General features: G+C 45.8%; 1 protein-coding gene across 5 annotated transcripts in view; it reads left to right on the forward strand.

Moving 5' to 3' along the window:
- The window catches only part of LOC135378155 (protein tiptop-like), a 480,805-nt gene that overhangs the window by 361,896 nt on the left and 97,545 nt on the right, over positions 1 to 21,364 (forward strand). Inside the window, exon 1 of one of the 5 annotated variants that reach the window (XM_064611067.1) lies at positions 14,468 to 14,692. The exons of 3 other annotated variants lie outside the window; for them this stretch is intronic. In XM_064611067.1, coding sequence (XP_064467137.1) covers positions 14,647 to 14,692 — 46 coding nt within the window. In that variant the 5' untranslated portion in view covers positions 14,468 to 14,646. Of the gene's footprint in view, positions 1 to 14,467; positions 14,693 to 21,364 lie in introns of those variants that run through there. One more of the 5 variants, XM_064611069.1, reaches the window with a different exon arrangement.

The following is a 21,364-nucleotide window of genomic DNA, read 5'->3' on the forward strand; positions in this document are numbered from 1 at the left end:
AAGATGCCGTTCGTGACCTTCTGGTACATGTGTAAAAAATAAAAAAGACAGAAAGAAATCATCCTGAACTGATTATTTCACAAGTTTGGAAATACCTTCCATTCAGACCTCTCCACCATGCCACAACTACACCCTCTAATGTTGCCCGGGAACCGTTGACGGCTGTGACATTGCCGCTTGCTCCTTGGCGAGTAGATCAGGTTTCATGCTCCTCGCTCAGTGGCGGTATATCACTTGCGGTAGCGAAGGACTCTTTCCAATTCCCTCGAGGCAGCCGCTGGCAGAGTAATTCAAGAAACGTTTGTACATCTATTTACCTCACAGCCATCCATACGCACGACAGCTTCTGCAGCAAGCAGATTGCAGCAATTGCAAGCTGATTGCAGCAATCAAGGAATTGAAAGTACATGAGTTTTTCACCGTAGGACAAGCCGAAGGCGATAGCCCAGACGACCACACAGAAAGGGAGCAGGTGTCGTCGGTGTAGTGCCACGACATTCCCTTGCCCGCTGTGCTCCAGTTATAAAGCACCCACAGACCAGGTGCATCAGCGAGGGATAGGCAAATAATAATGCGCCATACAGTGAATCCAATGAAGTGGATGAACGGGTCTGCAGGCTGCATGCCATCACGCTTGCCCTTATCGACGTCATTCTGGGTCCAACTGCTTCATCGTCCACGCGCGTCACCAGCGGCTGACAAGGGCTTAAGCGGAAGAAGGATTGCATTCCTGTTAAACGGAATTTATGGAAGGATATCTGCGTCAATTTCTGGGGACATTTAGCTGCAGGTATTCTCCGTTGTAAATCACGCTAAGTGAAACAGGTGTTTTGCCTTCTTCTAAGATGCGTCAGGCTTGCAATGTTCCAGCGCGTGCAACGCAAGTACAGTTGGTTAGTCCGGAATTCAAAATTTGTATTTCGCGATTTAGAATACATACTCTCGAGAGATCCGAATTTTTACGCAAGTGCCAGTTTTTCTTTGGCCTCTTGCCATACCTTTCGACTGAAAAATACTCTTAACCCTGACGCAGCAATTCCCTTGTATGTAACATCATTTTGTGCACTCAACAGCTAGTGCTCTTGATGTTAATGACGAACAATGCTGTTGTTGGGCAGTCGTAGAACACGAGTATTTGGGTACTTTACGAACAAAGGACAGTGTACAAGAAAAAAAAAATGTTACGCAAACTCAATACGTATTTCAACGACAATCACACTAAATCGCGTCCGCTACCGCGTTTCCGTAAGCTTTATCCGGGGAATGTTTTTACTTATTATTATTCTCCTCAGCACTATTCTACCGCTTGAGCGATTCGACTTCCTACTATAAGTAGGTCGTCACCTGTTTGAACCCTAATATTAGTTAGTTTCAAGGAGCATGGGCCCATAAAAATGTTTCACAATGAGTAGAAAATAAGATTACAAGCCCCAGGACACATATTGGCACAAAAAGTACGGATCCAGCGTGTAATGCTGGCGCCCAAGAGACCTTCCAAATCTCACGGGTCAGAAAAGCCTTTTCCCTCGGCTGCCAGTCTACGACGTCACGTCGTTCGCCCAATAGTCAGACGCGCACGCACCCTTTTTTTTTTTCTTCTTCTTCTTCTTTATCTTTATTTGTTTTTGCAGTTGTGTCTGAGGTCGCCCGTCCCACGTCGGGATCCGAGCAATCGACCGGCCGCTTTGCCGCTGGGCGGGATGATCTTACGTCACAGGAAGCTAGATGGAGGTGGGAGAGTTGCGCCGGCCGCTGCGCGCGCTCTTACGAAATGCGCACTTCCAAAATGTTTTTTTTTTTTTTTTTTTTTTGCGTGACAGTTGTCCAAGGTTGTATGGTAATATCACGCGGTATAAAAATATATGTTCGAGGCGCCTTTCATGTTCATTTAAGGAAGAGCGGTAACGTCATGTTTGCGAAAACGTGTTTTTTTTTTGTTTTTTTTCGCGTATCAGTTACTACCCAAGAATAATTTCACCAAATTCATACCCAACCCAGTGAAACACTGGGGATCTACTTTGTTGATATTTATGTAGTTATAAACGTAGAACACTTCTTTTTTTTTGCTGGCAGTGGGATTGTCGAGAGTACCCTGGCCGTGCGTTACACTACGGCCTCCTCACCCTAACACACATCACAGATGACGTGACAATCGTGCCAAATTCGCTAACGCGATGGCCCCTCCCCTCTCTCCCTTTCAGTTTCTCCAAGTATAGGTGCTGTGTTTCCCTTGGTGTTTCTTTGCACCGGGGGAAGTCCATGATAAGGTACGATACATGCCACGACGGAATCCTATGGCAAATTCCGCTGGTCGTTTTCGTGCAGCGCAATGTATAGTGTGTCGGTTTGTGTTGAGTGTAGAAACGAATGGCGAATTCCAGCTGTGGTTGCAAAGCAGAAAAACTGCTCTGCAGCCACCATGAGTGCGTATGTAGGTGTTGTGTTTGTTTGTGTTCTCAATCGTATGATTATTTGAACAATTTTCGAGTCATGTCTGCGCGGAAGATAAAATACATGTACATGTTTGCGAAGGATAAGCTGGGTCACATTTAGACACGTAACGCGTTGCCCACTTACCGGACGAACTTCCGGTGGCACATGGTCACGCAGATACGTATGTGAGCAAAACCTACAGAAAAATCGTGGAAATTAAACTCTACAAGGCGTAACAAAATAGATATAGCGACGCATGCTGGGGCTTCCGTGCATTAGAATAGGCTATACCGGTATCAAGATGGCGGTCTCCGGAGAACTGCGTGCAAGTACCGCTAGGGGGCGCTACCGGCGCAGAACCGAAACGAAGTCTCATATGGATACTCTTTTCTGTTATGCAGACTTCGTTTTGTTCTCTGCACCGGTAGCGCCCCTACCGGTTCCTGCAAAGAACTCTCCGGAGGCCTCCCATGTTGGCGTCGGTATAGCCTATTCTTTCTAATGCACGGAAGCTCAAGTTTGCAATTGCGTCGCCGTATTTATTTTGTTACGCAGAGTGTGATTTTCACGATTTTTTTGTAGGTTTAGCTCACATAAGTACGTGACCATATGACACCGGAAGTTAGTCCTGCAACGCGTTACGTGTCCAAATGCGACCTAGGGTTACCTGCACACACACTGTATATCAGTTGCATTACATCGGCCTTCTACATCTACATCTTTCGACATGTGGCAAGTGCTTTTGTCGAGGTTTGCCGCAAACTCCATGCACATTATATACAACAGTTTTACTTCAACGGCACTGGTACGTAGACCTCAAGCAGCTGCAGCGACATTGACATCAAAACATTATTGACAAAACATTGTTGACAAAACATTATTGACATCAAAACGTATTCTACGTGCGATACGGCTATTATTTCCTTCAGCTTCGAGAAAGTCCATCCATGAAGCTCGGCTGTCTTCGCGTCCATGTACTGTGAGCTGAATACCAATGACAGTTTCTCCTCACATTTAGACTTTGCACGAACAAAGTCCACGAATATGCCAACAATATGCGGCAGACATATATTGGCAGCTGCATGTCTCAGAGCTACGTCCGTACTGAGCGACCGGTGACGAGAGGTGCATTCGAAAAGAACCCGCTTTCGTTAACCCTCATTATGGACGCCGTAGCGGAAATCACGTACTCGACGTCAGCCTTATCACAGCGAATCCTTCGCTCCCTACACCAGATCCTGCTAGCACCAGCTGTGTCGTCTCCGTTGACATCATTCTTCCATAACCAACCGCTCGGGGCATCCAACCTTAACTGTGTGAATCTGCAGGCATTAGACATCGTTATCAGTGGAACCAGGATCCTCTTTGGGACAACTTTACGCTCTTTTGTAAGTTGGCGCATTGTCCCGCCGTCGTTCAAACGTTCAGGACCATTTCTCTTTTCGACCAGACGTCATTGGTAGGCTTTCAGGTCTTGACGAGGACGGCGACGACCTGTCCGTCGTCTTCACGCTTGACGTCCGGTGATGCACGGCAGCTGACGGATGACGGCGGCCTCCTTTGTGACGGCGAGGTCTTCTCTCTCCTTTTACTGGCTATGTCAGCGGCAAGGGATAACTCTTATCTCATGTCTTCGCTTCAAAGTGCGGACGCCGCTCTCTGAAGCATGAAGAGACATGAGCCGAATGCGTGATTAAATTTGGAAGGGGATCTTATTTGTGTTCTGTTTCAAACAGGATGTTTTTAACTGATGCGCTATTCTATTGGAATTGACATGATACACAAATGACGACTTTTAGTAGTTGCCTCCTGCTTTATACGCGGTCGTTCGTCCGTCTGAAACGAGCAGGACAACTATACGTAGTCAGCAAGAACACCCGATGCAGCCGATTAGTCGCCGAGACAACGATGTAAACTGCCCGTTACTCAAGAGATCGTGAGTTGCTCTTGGGCGAAGTATAACATGCACCGATATTCCTGAGCGAAACAAAGACTTGGTACTGGAACATGTCGCTACCTTGTTTGTACATTCGACGTACGTTTGCAAAGACAACGCTAAGGCAACGCTAAAAATTTCGTTGGCTTTGACCACAGTTTCTGGGCGAAAATATCTTAGGCACGTTTCAGCAACTGCCTGTGCACGTTTGTGATGTAACAGGGAGAATAAAGTAGCAGGAATCAAGAACGATAGCAACTATCCACTACCAAGCTATACGAAGCTAGAAAGGTGGCGGCACACAATCCATAGGAAAAAACCTGAGAGTGCGCATGAGCGGCACTGACCGAGACAGCACGTAGGTATTGAAGTAACGTAAAACTTTACATGGAGAATACACAAAACGCAGGCTAGCCGGTGAAGCATGATAGGAACGACTGTGTGTTCCTCTGGCTCAGGTGCCCAGGGAGCAAACTGCACCTTATCCTAATTTGTAAGTCTGCAATTTTTAGGGCAGCTGTTGGTGCAGGTTACACGTTGATGTCACAGCTGTTAACTAATACATCGCCAGCAACGCAGCAGTATTATACCACACGAATGTTACACCAACCACAACGTACGCAAAATGCGCCCGCCCTATTTCAGCGCAATCGTTCGGCAAACCTGCCCTCAGCGCGTTACCCGAGGAAACTTTACGCTACAATGTTGTAGTTTTTTTTTTGTTCCGTGTTAGCGCCGCGAACCAACTGTGGCTATGAGCGGCGTACAGACGTGGACAGATGGAGAGAGGACAGCAGGAAGGAGTGGGGGATAGGGGGATTAGTATGCGCCCTGGGCCGACTTCAGGGGGAACTGCGCCGCCATTCGTCTGGAAAATCCCCGGAAAACCCAGGGAAAACTTCAGACAGCACTGCCGGTGGTAGGATTCAAACCCACCACCTCAGCGTCTTCAGCACGACCTTGGCTACCACCAAAGAGCAGGACGCCTTAACCCGCTCGGCCATGCCGCTGGTACAATGTTGTAGTATCACTGCCTATTCATTAAATTGACAAAGAAACCTCACAGGAACCTGGGACTACTATACAGACATACAGAGTATTTCTGAGAAGCGTAAATTCGGCATAATGATTTCTCACTTCATCCTTTTATCACAGTAACTTTGTGGAGAAAACCTTTTCGACGTCCCAATTGTTTCTCATTTCTTTTTTTGAACGTGTCTTGTTTATTTTAAGCCTGGGTATATACGCTTTATACTCATCCTCACTGTCATTAATTAACCTTGAGTTCTTGTTACCGGTGTGATGGCCTTTTACACCGGCTAATCAAGAAAGAAATCAAGGCTAATAACTGACAGTGATGGCACATACAGGACAGGCACATGCTGTAAAGTGACAGGCACATGCATAATTAAACAGTGCATATATACAGTAAACAAATATACGACGTGACGATATAGGATGTGACGTATGGAAGAAGAGGCCGAGCTACATGGCACGGACTCTCGTGCGTCGTTAAATGCAGCATACCGTCTGTTCTTTATTCGTTCTTCACATGAGTCGACAGGATAAAATCTGAAATCATGAATATGTCTCCTAAGCATTAACCACTCGTTATCCCCACATACAACGGAGGAGTCGACAATGTACAGCTCCAAAAATTGGTCCGCCTCTTTGACTGCACGGCTGATTCCTTTAACTGGACAAAAGGAGATAAAGTACGGAGTTCCAGTGAGTACATCGAAGGCGAAGCTTGCAGCAGAGGAGCAAAGACCAATCAATCGGGATATCCTATAAGAAGAAACTGTGTATGGAAGGGTCTGCGGGACTCAAGGCTAACCACGTAGTTTCTGGTCTGACTGACGGTCTCTCGCCAGACTATGAGCTGGCGCTTGCCGGACTCGACACTGAATGGTTCAGTTCAGCTCCGACAATCGAGCTCGCTTTGAGCAGGACAGAAAGACGAAATGCTGCAGGAGCACGCAAGACACCGGCGCGTCGCCGCGTCGCAGCACCCAAACATTCCTAGAACAGAATGTAAACATTGCGCGTTAGTGGGGGCTCTCGCAACGCTTCCACTTGCAGAGCACCTGCGCGAATGGACAGTCTGTGTCCACCCTCAACTCTGAACAGGGAAACGGGGATAACGATCCAAGGTATCAGTAATACGTTTCAACGCTTTCATTGATGAGAATCATGTCTATCACTTCCTTTCTGCATACAGGAACCACAATTTCTTGTGGCGAAACCATTTACAGGAGACTCCAACTTCAACTCATCAGAACTTAAAGCATCACAATTCAGCAAGTCACATGGTCAACGCAAACTTTGGGTCGCGTTCGCATTCAACTGCATATCGGCGACTTAACGAAAGAGGTAGAAATCCATGTCCAGCGAAGCATGAAGGCGGAAGTACTACTTGGCCTCGACAACACTTCTGACTTCGTACTCTCTCTCTCTCTCTCGACCTCTCAACGTTAACATTCAAGCACAACACACCTCTGTACACTTCATCACCCCAACCCCAGACCTGCCCTCAACTGTCCCCAGCAACTTTACGAAGAGACACAGGAGGCGAGTGTTTGACGCCGACACAAAAACGTGCATAGGATGAACTACACCAAAAGTACAATTCTCTCCACGTTTCAGACTGATATTGGATCGATTTCCACGAAACAACATTGAATCACGCTCACCAATGATGTGCTAATAAACAGGTCACCATACAGAACCCTTCAGGCAGACAGAGCACGGATTGAGAAACAAGTGGAGTCTCTCTTAACCAAGGCTTTATCCTACCATCCCTGCCTCCATACGTAGCTAACGTAATACTGGCTAGAGAAGAAAGGCAAAGGCAGAGTACGAATGTGTGTAGATTACAGGAAACTCGTCGCCATCATACTACCTGATTACCAGGCAGTACCACACATCGACGACGTGTTAGGCTGGGGTCATTGCGCTACTTCTGTGCACTTGACATTACGTCAGGATGTTGGCATGTAGCCATGAGGCCACAAGACATTGATAAAACTGCGTTCGTAACCCCAAACGGACACAACGAATGACTTGTCATGCCTCTCGCGGGCTCAAAAGCGCCCCAGCGACCTTCCAGCGAGCCATTTAGACCATCATTGCAAAGCATCGCCTTCGCACCGTCGTCAATTATTTAGACGCGCAGTCCATGCACCTACATTTCAAGAGCACTAAGCATATTTTGACGCCGTGCTAGAAGTGCTACAAGTAGAGAACGTGAATCTGAAGTTTAAGAAATGCCAGTGTGCGCGTATCATCCCTGGGACCACACAATTTGCAATGGCAGAACATCACCCAAGGCAAGCAGACATAAACGCAGTCCGTTTTCAGAACTGCAAATGTCTACAAACACCACATTGACCATATCAGCAACGTACGCCTCCTCTTCCATAGATAGCATATTTACAAAATTCCCGGCATGCCCATATGATTGTACGAATGCGCTGACGAACTTGCAGACAAGTAATTCAGTGACACAAAGTGAGCACTGACACGCACATGGACACTTCCACTATGCATAACCAAAAACTCCGATGCCTGTTATATTACATTTTCGTGTACAGTGGCAGAGAAAACGCCACATTGATGGCTCCCACCATTCAAGACGCCCTAACTTTAGTCTGATGTGATACCGTAGGTCTACGACTTTGACGTGTAGGTGGCGTGCATAAACTCTTCTATACACCCATCTGTATTGTCATGCCGTCGTCGCACCCGACGTAACAAGCCTGGGAGACGCGTGTTTTTCTGTAACGACTTGACTGACCTAAGCGGGTGGTGCGCGACTTATGTAAGCAGATCAGTTGCTGAGGTCGGTCGTTCACACAGGCCAAGATATATGGCTCAAAAGGGTGTTTACAAAAGGGCTGAATTTATGCGTGCTATGTGTGCGCGTTCCTCCCTTTGTGACGCCAAACTGCGCGGGACTCCGGAATAGTACCGCCGCTTCCTGATGTTTTTCGAAGCAGACTCAAGCGGGGTTTCGTGGTTGGAAATCCAACGTTCGGGAGCGATGTAGGTCGGCAAGTTCGACGCTGTTGAAGTGCGAGAAAATATTCACAGCCACCTCTCGATATCAACTAAGTACATATCCCCTACCGAAATAAACTATCAGACGAAGGTTGGATGGATAAGGTGTGTGCCCTCGTGGCTTTCGCCTGTAGCCCTCATCGCCGCATTGCAACATACCACTGTGCGGGCAGAACATGGATGCATATTGGTGGAAGCCGCTCCTTGAAAATGTGTGTAAGAACTCTACTATTGTAACTGGATGAAATGAGTTGTGAGGTGATAAATGTGGATAAACTGATTGATGTGGCAAAATGTGTAGCACACATTTACATGAGTAAATGTCTTAAATCGAGGGCATTGTCGCGTATACTACCTGCAGCACACAGGCATGAAAAAAAGTTGTCGTGACGTGTTTTAATAAAAAAAAAGAAAAGAGAAGGAACTCTATTATATTGCCAAGGAAAACTTCGATTTTGTCTTGCTAACAATCGTGGTCACGAGATGTAATGTATTTCATTAACCGGGTAGCTGTACGAGCGACTTTACCGGGCAGGATATGGACAGAGGAGGGCGAGGAGGAAAGCACATGCGCCGAGGGGATATCGCGGCAGAAATGACAACAACGTATCCGAATGACGCTAGAAGAAACCATGGATATTTGTTAGAAAACGCGAAGAGGGGCGCACAAAGCGGTGCTGCTTGTAAGCGGGGAGCGGAAGAAGGAACATTCGTGGCAAGCGGACAGAATCTTTGCAAGGCTCCGGGCATATGCGAGTGGACATGACGTAAGGCTCATATGGTGACGTGCAGAGGTGGTCGTCCTCACGAGGGCGGGCGGGGGTTGAACACGTCTTCAAGCCTCACCTGACCCTTTCGTCACGGACGTTGAGGTGAGGTGAGGTGAGGTGAGGTGAGGTAAGGTAAGGTGAGGAGAAAATTTTCCTGAGAAAAGATTGCGATGAGGAGAAATCTTTGGTGGCCAAAATAGATACGTCTATTAGCCAATGAAAAACATTACATTTTCGGTTAATACAAGTAAGTAGAACGCGACATAGAAAAATAAAATGGGCATCGAGTGATCAGAATTCTAGTTTCCTGGACATGGAGAAAGATGATCTTGAATCTTTTGGTCTTGATCTTTTTGTGCGCTTGACAGATTTTTGAAAGAGAAGCTGTTCTTGTGTTCCCATGCGGTGTGCTTTATTGCCGCAACTGTGGCACTCTGAACTTTTATACAAAAGCTAATTAATATATATAATGTTAATTAAGGTATGAACCAATTGTTTTCGTAACATGCCCCCTGCGCTCTTAAACGAGAACACGCTCCTAGCCAACCATAATCCCGAATGACATCGTTCTCCCTGTTGCAAACGAGAGGCGTGTGTGTTAATTGTCACAAAAAGGCGTACGCTCCACGCTTTCCACAAAGCAGGAACGATACGATGGACAAGGTAAGCCTTGCAAAAACAACGAGAAAGATGGAGGTGAGGAAATTTTCCAAGAAAAATATTGAGGCAAGGTGAGGAAAACCTCCTCCACTCTAAAAACGGAACTTCACCACATAGCACGGTGAGGGCCAACCATTGCACAGAATGATACCGTTATCACTCCCGATTTGTGGAAAGCGCAGGGCGTACGCCATTTTTGGGCATTTAACATAACTGCATAAGTGTCCCGAAAAGGCGTACGCCTCCCGTTTTTAACCAATAAAGGGACAGAACGATGTCACTCGGGATGATGGTCGGTTTAGAGCGTGCTATGTGGTGAAGTTCTATTTTTAGAGTGTGGAAAAAGATTGAGTTAAGGTGACGTGATGAAAATTCTTAGAAACGAATCTGAGGTGCATGCCCACATTTGGTCAAGTGCACTGAATTAACCAACATCATGTGTGAAATAAAAAATAACACTCCGAAGGAACATTCCCCAACCCTGTTATCTACTTTTGACTACCTTCTTTATGTGACTGCCGGTTGACCCAATGATGCCTTATTGTGCCGAATCGATGGAAATAATGTTCTAATAGAAGATACAGTATACGAGGTGAAGCGTCCTCAATGTATACACCGCGTTCCCGATTCAAAACGTTGGATATGGAAACCACTACACTATTATCGTACGAACCCCTTAAGCTATTGTGATGTATTCAGGATGATATATAGCAAATGAGGCCGTACATTTAGAAGAAATTCCCGCCTCTGCTAGTCGTCAGAACCGTTAAGATTGGCAAACAAGATATGCAAGCTGCAACTATACGTTAATCGTGCCTCTTCTTCGCAGTCGAACCTGGCGGCATTTACAGTACGTTTCCGCCGTTTTAAACTGCATTATGTGCAGAGCAAGAGGAGTGATATTTCTAAGTGGTTTACGAAGAGCAAAAAAGTTCTAAAATGGATTCTACTTGTCAAAAACTAGGCGGAATTGAGAGCCGTACTGGCCACAGATTTGATTTAGTATCGTATTTAGCGTGCGATCTGTAACGTGAGGTTACACTGTCCAGACACGGGGAGCAGTTTCCAGAAGCAGCAAGTCAAAGCGGTGTTTTGTTTGTCCAGCATAAAGTGATTCTTCATATCCGATTTTACAGATTATGGTTTGTGTATGCTTAAATGGATCTGATGGCGAAGCGATTTATTCAATACAGAGCGCACGTATCGATTTTTGCTCGCTTCCCGTTTGGGGGAGACTTTTTTTATAGCGTTGGAATTCGGTTCGTTCGAACCGCTGTATGTAGCCTGTTTTGTAGTGTGATGATAGGTTCAGTTCTAGCGTCATAATGGAAGTTAAATAAAACCAAATCAGAGGCATTTTTGAAGCGAAGGTAAGCAGCTTTCTGGGAAGTACGAGATCACAAGAAGTGTTTCTACGTTCATGTAAAGCTATTAGAAAGAATTAGTAAGAGATACGTAACAACACAAGCATGTTAACCAGTGAGCCCTCATGTTTATTTCTTGACCGTACGAAGCGTATGACGTACGTGTGACGCAGAGAGTCGAACCGAAACGTTTATCGGTTCGGTTCGGGTTTAGGTTCGACGATAAGGGTTCAGTTCCGGTTCAGCTCCGGAAGGCAACTATAATGGTTCCAACCGTTTTTTTTTTCAAACGGTTCGGTTCACGAACCGGTTCAGGGATCACGGGTGGGAATGAAGCACAACAGGCAGGTTAAAGCACACTTCCGTTTGTGTGGTACAGTGGACAGGAAGACATCAACGGTCGTTCAAGATTTTTGAAGATTTTGCGCGATATGACACACAAGATTAGTAATGGTTACGACAGCGGCGTAACCATGAGTTACCGGTTTGGGTTGACTGCCACAGCACGTAGCTCATGTCGCGGAGGTTAACCTACCCACCGGGTTGTTCGCTGAATCTCGCCAGGAATATAACAGTCAACCGAGCCCGCCTTTGCCGAAGTCATTTAAGTAACTGATATTGATACAGTGATTGCCGGACAGGAGATGCGAATACACGTTAATGAGCAAACGACGCTTCATTGTAGTTGGACTGGAATGGTGCGATTCTGAGCCCGCGGTCTTTATATAAAAGTAGCGTTATCGTTCATCACTGACCGCCGCCGTGCTACCATGTGGCCCTTAGAGTGAAGTGCCTGTGAAACAAAGACAGAGCACGGGCAAAAGCAAGTGCAAACACTCATTCGACTCATTTTCGACCGATTCACGATTTTTAAATACGATGTCAGTATGGTTGTTCTTACCTTTTTTATTTGAAATGCACAAAGAAAACCAGCTTGGTATGTTCTTCTGTAAGTTCACACACGCATCTTGGCAGTTTATTCCGCAGCGTCGTACACATAGACGCATGCTGTATTTCAGCTCAGATAGTCTGCTTTCGCAGTGCACTGCACTTTTTTTCCTTACAAAGAAACAGAAGAAGAAAAAACAAAAACAAACGAAGTAGTGAGCATTTGAAAGACCGAAAGTCGCACAGCCGACGACATATCCATCGGTTGGTCCGCCTACTCGCATTTTGGGTAAGGTGGGGCAAGATGAGACAGAAATTTGGAATTGAATATGGAACTTTTATTGTTCGTGATAAAAAAAAAAAAAACTACCCATAGGCACATTCTCAGAGGTCTAGAGCTTCAGATCTGTAAATCACAACGGACGTAACCGGTTCTGAAATAAACACAAAACGAAAAATTCAAACATGCAGATTGTCTCATCTTGCCCCAACCCTCGGTGCAAGACGAGACACGCCGTGGTAATGAGCTACCATACAAATTAGTTTTTGCAATTTAAACACCTACACAGCCCCCTTGAGCGCACCACCTACATGGTGTGCGATAAAACTACACAGAACCCGGTGCTATTTCCCTCCACCGTCCTTTGCAAACACTGCACTGCCAGCCTGGTGTGTCGCTGGTCGCTCGCTTTTGAGTGCGCTTCTGCTTTGCTGGAAATATTCTACATATATTTCACAATTCTCACATGCAATAAAGCGGACATGCAGAGTCACCTATGAGTAAAGTTTCAAGCGCATGGGGCAACGCGTCTCTGAGACAGGCGGCGTCGAGCAAAAAAATGTGTCATCTTGCCCCACCTTACCCTCTATACAGGATGTCCACGATAACCGTGGAAATCATCTCTAACGCATAGCGATGTCAAAGAAAAACTGACAGCTCTGCTATGACGTTTGTGTCACAAACGGGCTGATCTTACAATGCAGCACCTGTTTGTAACACAAACGTCATAAGAGAGCAGTCAGTTTTTCTTGGACAGCGCTATGTGTCAGCGATCATTTCTGCAGTTAGGCTGGACACCTTGTATAGCTCATTTGATTAGTATATTATTATAATATATGTCACTTCCTGAATGCTACCCAAAACTGTCATTGATCCCTAACTCTCGTATTCACTCTTGTGTATGTAGACATTAGTAGTCATAACAGTTTTCAGTCATAACTGCCTATTCATCTCCATTCATAATTCCCATTCATCATCTTAAAATAAAGTTGTTGCTGTCATTCCGCGACTCGATAAAATGCTGAGCATTCCTGCAGGGCACGACTTTTTCGGCAAGCAAGAGGAAGGCTACGAAGCTAACAAAAGAAGAAGAAGAAGAAAAAAAACATAGTTTTTGATGTTCATGCACAACATGCAAACTTCCACCCTTAGTTCCGGTTGAACCGTTATTTGAACTGGTTACCGGTATTTTTTTAACGGTTCAGTTCCGGTTCAGCTCCAATGGCGTCCACTGTTTCGGATCGGTTCAGTTCCGATGGGGCCAAAAATAACGGTTAATAACGGTTTTCGGTTCAAGTTCGGGTTGGGTTCGACTCTCTGGACGTGACATATGGACTACCCATAACTTAAAAACCCAAGACTAGGGGACAAAAAAAAAAAAAAAAAAACGACAAACACAGACAAGGTCTTGTCTGTGTTTGTCTGTGTTTGTTGTTTTTTTTTTTTTTTTTGTCCCCTAGTCTCGGGTTTTTAAGTTATGGAATCATACCACCAGCTCGCTTGCTACCTCTCTATCCTCTCGATATGGACTACGTTCGTATCAGCGATGTGGTCCAATGGATGCGCCTCCTTGGTGGGCACGCGATAAAGACTCTCAGGTGGTGGGTTCGAACGCAACCACTGCCTGTGCTGTCTGAGGTATCTCTTGATTTTTCCGACGATCTTTCCAGACAAATGTCGGCACTGTCCTCCACAAAGTCGGCCCGCGACGCATGCTATCCCCTTGTCTTCCGCTTCTTTCCGCTGTCTTCTCTCCATCTATCCACAGCGCTCATCGCCACAGTTGCTTCGCGGCGTTAATGAGGAACTAAAAAAAGAGAGTAAGAGCCTGCGTTCTTAAAGGAGGTCTTCCATCATCACCACCATCTACTTTACTAGTGTAAGCATATGTGCATCACTCGATATTTTACTCTCAAAGTAGCACTTCGTGAGCGAAATATTTAACCTGCTTCGACTTCTACTCCAAATACAACTTTCGGTTTCGATTTGAGGTCGACTATACGCAGTGTGGAACTACCGCGCCACTACGATGCGACCGAAATCAATTTAAGTGTCATCGACATCATAATTATCTTCTTTCTTTCTCAAACTGCAATACTTAGGGTTCCTACTTCGAGTGATTCGCAACCTCATTTTCACCGACTTCACCGTGTTTTTCGGCTTGTTCCTCGTTCCCTTCTCGTTTCGTCCCAATATCGCCCTAGTAAGTCCTGCATTCTACGTGGTCGCCGCAAAATAACAGCTGCCTTGCGAACTATGACAACACGCCGAATGACAGGTGGAACGCTTCGTCGAACCCTCGGTAAGTCCTAGTAAATTTCGGGCCTTCTGACCGTTGAGGTGAGAAATCATGCGAGCATGCTTGTTTGTGCAGATGAATTAATCAAGTCCTTTGCAAAATATAGTCAAATATAGCAAAAATAGTAGTCCTTTGCAAAAATAGCTGGTTCGTGAACTTTTCTGTCTCTCTCCCACTCTCTCTCTCCTCTATTTTTTTATTTTTGAAGTCGTGATTTCGTTCAACAAATATCGTATTTTCGTTACATAAACAACAAAATGAAGGTCACGTCCTCAAAATGAAGCTCACAGTGTTCAGTGGGATGGAAGCATTAATAGGCACAACGAAGTTAAAGATGACATGGTAAATGGTAAAGATGACAGAAGGTAGCTTAGCGAAAATGGATAGCTATAGAACGTAATTAACAGAAATGTGGGGACACAGAACTAATAATTGGGTGTTTACGTCGCGAGACAACTGAGATCATGAGCGACGCCAGAGCGGTCGGTCTGTGGATTGCTTTTGCCCACCTGAGGGTTCTTTAAAGTGCAGCTCCGCTGCTGTTCCGAAAGTATGAAGACGTTGTGATATTCAGAACCGTGGTCCCAACTTCATTCATAAACGCACATTGCTTTCCAAATTTCCATACTCCTTCGTGAGAAATTTGAGAAAAACTACCGGGCGGCGGTTCCACTTGTGACGTCATACTTGGAACTGCGCGGATTGGATAGCCACACCTAGCCAGCTCTGCCTGGCAACGAGTTTGTGTTTACACTCCGTCATGGCCGCTGTATCGTGCTGAAATAGCTGTCACGAGCTATCGGGGACCACCGCACCGTTTTATCATGTTTCTTATAAGAAATACTTCGTCTTCGAGCACGTACTCGTTCTCGTTCTCAATAGCTTTGGTGGTGCTTTCTGCACGCGCAGCAAGTCCACGCATAGTGCGCTGCCAAAGCTATTAAGAATGCGTACGAGTTCGTCACACGTTAGGTGTTATAGGTCTTGATGGTAGCATGAAGCACAGTGCGGGCACAGAATGTCCGCTCACGACGGCCGTCGTTGCACAACGAGGCCATCCTGTAAGGCTTGTTAAAGAAGACCGGCAAAACTATCTTTGAGGCTATTAACGACAGCAATTATCACGGAACACACCCAAAACATTCACCTTCGCCCATAGATCTCCGCCATCGCATCGACGATTTGGCGTTAGCCAAGCCACGAGCGCGGCTAAGCCAGGACGAAGCCGGGATTGGTCAGGGTTTGCCGACCACAGGACCGCCGTGCCAGGGAAATTTTAAAAATTGTTTTCTTAAAAACCACAAACAAATGGGTGAAAATTGTTCACATGTATGCTCCCTGTGCGGAAACGAACGCACAGCCCAAGCATGGCTCCATTCTGTCGCAGTCGAAAATCGGCGGAGCTGAGCTTTAACGTGCGATGAAAGCTCATCACACGGCACCCCGTATTTAACGTCCCTCGCGGAAGACGGCGTGTGTAAGCAACTTGTACCCTGCCACCAAGTTGCTGGCGTCCTCGGCCGGGTTCGAACCCGCGATCTCGGGATCAGAAGGCGCACACGCTACCGACTGAGCCACCGAGGCCGGTGGGGACACAGAACAAAGGTGCAGCCAGATGAGTGAACGCTATCAATACAATTCAATGATAAATTTAGTTCAAATTTTATTAAAATATTTTGCAGACGTTTGTGTACGTGTAGCTGGCTGGCTGGCAGATTGTCCTAGCTGGCTGTCTGGAAATCGCTTACACGAAGCTTCGATAATCAGCACGTAAGAGGTATTAACGTAAAAAAAAAACTTTGTACATAGGATGCTATGAACTGAACACAGTGTGATGCTGTGAACTTCACCTTTCATAATTTACAACATCACTTACATCATTTACATCAACATACTTTCATACCTTTACAGGATAGTAAGTGGCATAAATTTACCCGACAGCATGCGATGGCAATACGCACTACACAGGTCGTGGATAGAGGTGTATGTCACGTACAAAAATTGCATTGCTTACACATTCTTCATCCAAACTTGCTGCCATTTTTTGATTAACTGTGATTTCGACTAAGCAATAACAAAGTATCTTCTGTACGCACAGCAACAACTTTATTTTGTGATTATGATTGGGGAGTTCTGCACGCAAAACTTTGTTGTAATTGCCTAATGAGAGCTGTTACAGCACAATCCTGTCCATACCGCCATCTCGCTTTTAGCACACATGGGTCTATGAAATTTTCCGAATATCCTTTCTTTCTTTATTTATTTATTATTATTATTTTTAATTCGGTGTTAGCGCCGCGAAGCAACTATGGCTATGAGCGGTGTACAGACGTGGACAGATGGAGAGAGGACAGCAGGAAGGCGTGGGGACAGGTGGGTTATTTATTTATTATTAGCTGAAAACGAAACGGTTCTTCCTGTCGCAAAGATCGTACACCTCAAAGGTTTCTCGATAAGGTGCACCATTTTGCGCCATTTTGTAACCACGAGCGGTTAACTTCGATATGTCGTTTAAAGGGCCTGCGACCTTCATCTCCAGTTATTCTGGATAAATGTAACAGGAAAGGATTTGCGTCGATGTGAACCTGCATTCCAAGTTTTACGGCATAGGGTGTAATAGACGCGTAGAAAATCGGCACCGCAAATACCGAAACTCATGTGGGCGCAGTGGGCCTGATGTCACGGCAGGCGTCTGGCCAGTGAGGACACGCGAGAGAAGTCACGTGCTTACGACTACCAATGGGAATGGCCGGAGCTGTGATGTCTGACCTTGACGAGTGCGCATTTTCAGCAGTTTATATCTCGCCAAGTATGACACGCAGAAAAATAATTATTTTTTCCTCAGTACTCCAATGTGCAGTACAATGTGTGCATGATGTGATGAACTACAAAGTGTCACAACCCCTTTCACGTCTGTCGTGTCAAACATAAATGAGAAAGAAACCATTATATAGTCCGTTTAAAATACTCGTTCACCCTCCATCCTTGTTCTTCTGTCCTTCCAACCAAGCTCGACAGGGGGTAGTTTTACTACCCTGTTGCGTGACTATGCACCTTAGCTTGAAACCGAAGTCTTAGGGAGGATATATATCCTCGGATAACCCTAGCTGAGAAAAAAAAAAAAAAACTCGTGTAAGAAGCAGGTGGCTCAACGCACACGAAGTATCCTAGATGTTAATGATTATGGATATATTTTACTAGCGTACGTGTGATCAGAGTTCTCGATGAGGTGCCTCTAGGCGCCTCTATGTTGTGGGTGATCACAAATTGTATGAAGCGGCAAACTGCGCGTTTTTGTTATCTGCTGAGCGTTACAACAACAACAACAAAAAAAAAAAAAATGGAAGGCCCACAGCGAAAATGTATGCCCCGGCCGACCGACCACGCACTAGAAATCACTGGGGTATGCTAGCCATGACGTATGTCCCACAAACTTAACATATCCACGCGGCGCTCTATGCGATTTTACGAATGCATAGGGAATCCCATAGATGCTGAAGGGTGTCCGGCCCAGTTTAGCGCATGTGAACAAATCCGTTCAAGACCCGTAGTTTCAATTATCGGCGTTCTCTAATCTAGGTTCGCTGGAGGCCTACTTACACAATTAGTGTATTCACCTCGAGCTCACCGCAAAGTCCGTCTTTAGATCACCCTCCTCCGCAGGGGATCTGAAAGCGTATCTTTCGTCGATCGTTGCTTGACTCTGGAGATATTTTATTGCAGTATCTGGACTGCGCTGTCAAAGGGCACATTAATGGAGTTCGTGCCTGGTCGAGATGGACTACTTAGATGTCCGTCCCTTGCACCGTGCGCAGGAAGATCACAAGGAGCCTGATTTGAATTGAAGGGCGCAGCCTTTTCTTGCCTTTAGAGCGTAATCGTGCTCATGGCGAACTACGTGGTGCTTCGTTGATATCCGTCTCGTTCGAGGAATGGGATGCGTTTGCTGCTCGATTGCGGTTTAGCAGAGTCCTGGTGTTTCAAGCAGTCGCAGTATACTATGAGACATACATTGACTAGTAGAATGACTCGGAACACGGTGCAAACGACAGGTGCAGCTGTCTGTGTGGAGGCGGAGCGACATCTGTCTGTTGTTTGTGTTTGGCGGCAGTTTGCTCTACGATACCAGATTAAAACAGTTCGCGTATGAAATTACAGTATATTTTCTTCCATTCCTTTGCCACAGTTCCTTCTTGCGCAGTTCGTTGTGTACGGAATCTTTCTCTTTGTTTTTCACATCTTTTCACATCTAACAAATACTTTTTTGAAGGCTGATCAAAGTGTATGTTCAAAATATCGCCAGCTCCTGATCCCAGACTTTTGCTTTCATGAACCTTTTCGAAATATCTAAATAAACGATTACGCCGATAAACTACGCCGTAGAGATAGTTTAGAAGTGAGTGCGGTTTCCCAATGCCGCTACAAGAACTTCCCTGCCTCTCGCGGAGTACCCACTTTAGTGCCTACATCTGACACATTCATTTCATTTCTGTGCCTGTTAGGAAGTATCGAGCTTTCGGAGAAAACTTCCAAGCCATAATGCAAAACTACTCTCACTGGTACCGCAAGGAAAAGAAATGTAAAAAAATCAGTTCCGCATTCTGTGCCCCTGACCACGAACACGAACAATCAAACATTCAGGGTGACAGCCCCATTTGTATAACCTAACTGATTTCCCCCTTCGCGCCCGTATATACTGCCGCGCAGTCGAAAACCGTGACCCCTGGCAGTCTTGTTCACTTGTGTTGCAGTTGGGAACCCCATAGCGCCGACCACCGGCGCAACAAGGAAGGAATGGCGGAACACTCCATATAAATTGCTGGTCGTATTGGATTAGGTCGAACGGGTCCCTTCATGACCGCCTTGATTGGGAACGCGGTTATGATGAATGCGTTGCTTGTCAGCCTCGTCTTGTCTTGGATATGGAGCGTGGGCCTCAAGTACGCCGGGCGTCCGTCCCGGCGACCTTAGATGGAAATCGACTGCAGTGACGAATGATCAAGGTCGGGTCGGCACATGTCGCGGAAATCATGCGGGACACGATTCGAGGAAGTTGCTTTCGTTCCTTAGGGCGCACGTGGGAACGCGGGTGACGCGGTTTTTGACTACCCGCCTCGTTTGCATGTGCCCACTCGTTCAGTAGGAGCCGTCGTTATAGAATGCTGACGAAAAAGTTTGAAAGACGGAACTTTTTTGGCGGAATTATCTCGGCGGCGATTTTCTGGCAATCACAAACGCTCTCCGTGAGAGGTGCAGTAATTTGTGTTGGCACCACGAAGCATCTATCGCTATGTGCGAGTGGGGGAGTGAAAGACAAACTGACAAGCTCACTAAGCAACCGGACAAGAGCCCCTATAGGACCGCGCCACGGGCAGATATGGGAAGCAAGTGGTTATGTAAGAAAATGAAATGCTGCACGGCGTACGCTTGTTTCTGCACCTCTCGGATGGGTGGAGGTTTGTTTGCGAACCCAGCGTGACCCAGGGCAGATTCACACAACGTTCAGAACTTTGGGATTGGTGATGATGAAAAGTAAAGAGTTGTTTATGGTTAAGTGTGGAATGAAACGTGAACTGGCAAGTTAAAAATAGCCATGTTTGCCCATTTTTGTGTAGTTTGTAATCCGCGGAAATGAACGCGCGATGGACAGCACGTGTAATAGCCAAATTGGTTCAGACATAAAAGATAACTGAGTTTAACTAACCTTTGAGGCGCTGAAAACCAAAATGATGCTTAAAATTGATAATTGGTTCTAATATCCAAAATACAGGAGCGTGAGTATTGTACTTTCGAAGAAGATGCGTCGCCGGAACACGACGCCATGTCCGAAAAAAAAAAACACAAAAAAAACGAACATAAAAATCTCCACTCTGCGTAATTGGCGCAAAGTTGTCTTCATAAGCCACTGCCGCTTGGAAAGTAGAAAACAAAACCGAAACCGAGTCTGCAGTGTTTCGAGCATCCACCATATGTCAACAGCAGTGAGCGATTTCACCAGGATATTACGACAATAAGAAGAAACAAAAAAGGTATCAGGGTGGAACGGGTAGAACTATTAGGGTAGAACTATCAATGCTTGCTGCTGAATAGTGAGATGAGATAATCCAATAAGGGGGACAAGTAAAGTAGAGACACGCAGCCGAGAATCTTGTACAGTGATTCTCGATAATGTTTGGACATTTCATTGTAAATATAACTCCCGATATGTTTCCTCTAGATAAATTTTGAATTCTTCACTTCACGCTTTATGTGAAGCTGTATGTTTGCTGAGATAATACTGTTTAAAAGTATTTGATAAAAATTCTGAATGCAGATATAACCCCTGCGTCTTTCAGGTAGAGCACGAGATCGTCATTCGAGTACTGTTTAGATACAGCATAAATCTTGCCTATATTTCTGGCATACGATCGAGGTATTGGTGGTAACACAGGGATTCCAGCTTAGCTGACAAAAGGTTGCGGGCAGCCGCTTCAGACTGGACGGAGACGAAGAGAGAACCATCTCGGTGGAAACGGTAATGCATAACCTGTTGTTGGTTTAGCAGGCGTATCTCACTAGCGACTACATTAGGATTGACCTTCCAGAAGGAGTAGTCACTAGATGCTGACTGAAATAGTACGGGAATACCACCGGCTCGGTTCTTCCTGTAGGTGATAGTGGGGAACGGGTCATGAA

Source organism: Ornithodoros turicata, chromosome 1 (assembly GCF_037126465.1).
Source record: "Ornithodoros turicata isolate Travis chromosome 1, ASM3712646v1, whole genome shotgun sequence".
Lineage (NCBI taxonomy): Eukaryota > Metazoa > Arthropoda > Arachnida > Ixodida > Argasidae > Ornithodoros > Ornithodoros turicata.